This window comes from Zea mays, chromosome 1, assembly GCF_902167145.1.
Source record: "Zea mays cultivar B73 chromosome 1, Zm-B73-REFERENCE-NAM-5.0, whole genome shotgun sequence".
NCBI classification, from domain to species: domain Eukaryota; kingdom Viridiplantae; phylum Streptophyta; class Magnoliopsida; order Poales; family Poaceae; genus Zea; species Zea mays.
This window is the reverse complement of record NC_050096.1, coordinates 9,770,348-9,774,508: the sequence shown is the minus strand read 5'-3', so window position 1 is coordinate 9,774,508 and position 4,161 is coordinate 9,770,348. Positions and strand designations below refer to the sequence as shown.

The following is a 4,161-nucleotide window of genomic DNA, read 5'->3' as shown; positions in this document are numbered from 1 at the left end:
TGTGAACCTTTTACACCTGTATAATCTATACACTTGGGCAAACTAGTTAGTCCAATTATTTGTGTTGGTCAATTCAACCACCAAAATTAATTAGGGACTAGGTGTAAGCCTAATTCCCTTTCAGTTAACATAAAAACTATTCTCCAACAGTTCTCTAAATGAACTTTCTAAATTTAACAACTTGTCATCTAACCTCATTTTCTCTCTACATTTGGCAACCATTTAACAACTCCCTAAACAAAAATGTTGACTGCATTATATAGTTTTTGTGACTTATTTTTTATGTGGATAAATACAAAACAAAATTACAACCTATATTTAGAGAACTATTGGAGAACTCACATTTTTTTACTCCAAAAGCCATTTAGCAACTTTTTAAATCTGTGATTTAGAGAGCTAAAATTTACATAACTATTGGAGTTGCTCTAACCCTTCTGATCGCTTGGTTCGATCCCTCGTAAATTACATTATGGTGTAATCTAATCACTCCTATCTGAATTCTTAACTTCATATGTATATATTCTCAACTTGATAATTCTTTCGTTCTTTTTTATTTGTCGCTGTTTAGTTCAAAAATAAACTAGCTCTTTTTTATTTATCACCGTTTAATTCAAAAATGAACTGGCGGACGACAAATATTCGAAAACAAAGTTAGCACTTGATATGCATATTTGCTTGTTCTTGATTTTAATCTAGGATTTAATGTGACTACTCTTTAAGTGATATAATGTGATATTTGTGACAACTTCATTAATCCAGATCTATCGGAAATGTACCTCTCTATGGAGGTAGAGTATATGCACATAGGTACATGTATATATGTATATTTCATACATCCACAGAAGAGAGCTATGACCAGCTTATTCAATGTGACGTCTTGGCGAAACCCGTTCAACGCGAAACAATCTGATAACAGACACCGATATATGCTTTTGATCCCCAACTAGATGAAAGCACAATTTGAAGGAAACAGATAGTGTCAGATGAGATGTGGTTCAATATGGTCACATACATCTAATAGTGGTATAAGATAATTTGTCACCCGCTAATCTATTTTTGAACTAAATTGGGAGAGAGAGTAGTTCAGAAGAAAAAAACAGAACAAATGAGCTGCCATATTGTAAATATATTTGAGTTATCTCAAATCACAAATTTGCAAAACACTTCCTTTTAAAGCATGTAGAAAGAAGTCTGTATGAGGAAATATAGACACATATGCCCCTATTTGAGTACATATTGAACATATCAACAAATTGTTAGTAATATCCACAAATTCTAAAGCTCAGTTTGAACACAGCAAAACAACCAAAGCAATACATAAACAAAATTTGATATACCTCTAAATTCTGTAAGGGTTTACAAAGGATTATTGAGCAGAAACAGCAAAATTAGTGTGAAAAATAGTATTCATAGGGGGTACGCAAAGGCTGTCTTCCAAATTTCCCCCAAAGCATTTTTGGTGGAATGGCTTCATACAACTGCAGGGTGACATAGATCATCAATGATGTTCATGATCACCATAACTACTGGATCTTGATCTATGTGCAACCTATATGCATCAGAGCATCTTCAGAGAGTATAGCTAACTCTACTCCCTTGATCTCATCCCAAAGACGACCAACTCATGGTTCAATCCTGTCCTCTCTGTTCACTTTTCCAAGAATTCTTGGCAGCTTCTGCAGATGAACCACTAGAATCTCCACCTTTATCTTTAGGCTTCGAGAAGAATGGATCCCATTTGTGAGGTCCAATTGCCTGCTGTCCATCGTCTAACAGACTATACTTCCAGCTATTCTCTTCGATAAAATCTTTGTCTTCTTGGCCTGCGATGATATCTCTTCTCAACTTTGTCACTTTGTTAATGATCGCCTCTATGGAAACATCAAATGCATCTTTCAATGTCTCCAGTTTCGATCTTGGATCGGCATATATCACCTTTGGTATCAGATTGATGACCTCCTCTCTCATTTGCTTGACCACATCTGGGTGAATACTCTTTAGCCTCTCCTCAATGCTGGCATTTCCAGAACGGATGTCATCTTCAGGGATGAATACAGAGTACGTTGTATAGTTCTTTGGGAGATGCCATGTATACTGGACGTACGCTGAACCGGGATGGAAGAAAACAGGCACGCAGCCAGCCAACATCGAGTCAAAGGCAGATCTTCTTGTGTAGGAGTCACCCTGGGGCTGCAAACAGAACATAGAACTCTGGAACATCTTCATGATTGTGCTCGGGGAGTGGCACTTGCTCTCCCCAAGGTCACACTCCAACAATTTACAAAGGCTTGAGCTCCTGCATTGATCGATGAGCTGCCCTCTGATGGACATTGGATCACCAGGACGTGGAGCGCCTGCAAACGAGAACAGCCATGGGCGTTCCAAGCTCCTCATCCTATCCTGCCAAAGGAAAACCTCAGCGTCCTTGGCCGGGTGGAAGTACGTAGGATATGGTATTCCAAAATCATTTGAATTCCACGGGCTCGACTCCACCACGAGCATCGACATGTTCTTTGCAGCCGGCAAGAAAAGCAGCTTGCTGCCCCAATCTGCTTCCTCCTCCGTCAACCTCCTGAAATCCCAGGTGATCCTCCCGGCAACCAGGAAATGGTCCCGCCCACCCATCACGCTCCACTCGGGCTTGTTCATCAGCCACTCCACCAAATCAAGCGACGCCGCATCCCTCGTCGTGATATTATAGCCCCAGAGATACCTTGCCACATCGAACCCAGCGTAGAACGGCACGAACACCGCCGCGGCAACGGACGAGTCCTTGGTCAGGCACTCGTACTGCTTCATCCTGTTGCCGAAGATGACATCCACGGAGAACTGGTTGGTGCCATACCAGCCGGTGTCGGAGAACACGCCCTCCTCGTTGCCCAGCGGCGGGCCGAGCCCGTCGTTGCTCATGAACCTGCACATGTTGGTCCAGACGCTGAGCTTCTCGCAGTCCCGGAGCATGTCCTCGTTGAACCGCGGCGGCAGGTCGTGCACGTAGATGTACCGGCCGCCGCAGGGGTCGCTCTGGTTCTCCGCCGTCCTGAGCGCCCGCTCGAACGGGTACGGCGCCGCGACCTCGGGCGGCGCCTCCTCCCGGCGGACTCCGGCGGCAACCTCGTCCTCCGCCTCCTTGGGCCGCGCGGCAGGAGGAGGAGGAGGAGGAGGCGGCGGCGGAGGCGGCTCCGAGGCGAAGGCGAGGGGAACGTCGACGCGAGACGCGCCGTCGCGTTCGGGAATGCGGGTGTGGGCGCCGGCAATGCGAGCCTCGGCGCCCTGCGCCGCCGAGGCGGCGGGGTCGTTGGAGACGACGGCGAAGTGGAAGTAGAAGATGAGGACCCAGAACATGGCGCAGAGCGTGGCGAGGAAGCAGAGGCGCGACGACGCCGGCTTGCCGCCGCCCTTGTCCACGTCGTCGTGGTGGGCCGGCAGGACCGGCCGCCGCCTCATTGAAGACCGCCCCGGGCCTCTCCGCACCGACACGGGTAGCTCTCAAAACCGAAGCACGGGCCCCGTGCCACGCCACATCAACGCCAGGCCGCCGCAAGGCGACGGACGGAGGGCGGAACCGGGCCGCCGAAACAGCGGCGGGATCGGGACGGGCGGCCGGGCGCGGGGAAACCGGATCGGCGGATCGCGCGAGACCGGGGTTGGAGGAGGAGTGGGGGACGGGACGGGACGGAACGGAACGGAACGGGGGAAAAGGGAGGTTTTGGTGTTTGGCTTTACGCGGGCGCTCCGGACGACGGAGGCGGAGCGCGAGAGGCTTTCGCTAGCGTCCGGCCGGCGTGGGATTTTGTATGTAGCCTGCGATTTGGAGGCTTTTGAACTGGGCACGGGCGTTTATTATTGCCGGTGGCGGGGACGGACGGGGGAGAGACGTGGCGGCCGGGCGTGTTCGGTGCTGGGTGGGGCAGCCGGTTGCGCGGGACGTGGGGCAGTAGTGGCGTGCGCGTAGCCGACGTGGCGGTGGCCGCTGGCCAGTGGGGACGGAGAAAGCCAGCAACGCCGGGAACGGAATGGGGAGCGTGACTGCGGAGAGTGACTACGCGGACAATTTCCCCGGTCACCGGCGTGAGTCGTTGCTGGTGTGGTCTACAGCTGTGGCACGCGGACCGTGCCCGTGTCTTGCTGCGGCCTGGGACTGAGAGGTTGGGGTGCTTT

At 49.9% G+C, this 4,161-nt stretch overlaps 1 protein-coding gene across 1 annotated transcript; it reads right to left on the bottom strand.

The window, feature by feature from the left end:
* Nucleotides 1-1,276: 1,276 nt before the first annotated feature.
* Nucleotides 1,277-3,812, bottom strand: LOC118471934 (xyloglucan galactosyltransferase KATAMARI1 homolog). Its single transcript, XM_035962608.1, has one exon. The coding sequence runs from the start codon at nucleotides 3,445-3,447 to the stop codon at nucleotides 1,630-1,632; it is 1,818 nt and encodes a 605-aa protein (XP_035818501.1). The 5' UTR covers nucleotides 3,448-3,812; the 3' UTR covers nucleotides 1,277-1,629.
* Nucleotides 3,813-4,161: the final 349 nt, after the last annotated feature.

What these genes read in the sequence shown, in the direction of transcription:
- LOC118471934 (XM_035962608.1), bottom strand. Translation starts at nt 3,447, where the DNA reads ATGAGGCGGCGGCCGGTCCTGCCGGCCCACCACGACGACGTGGACAAG.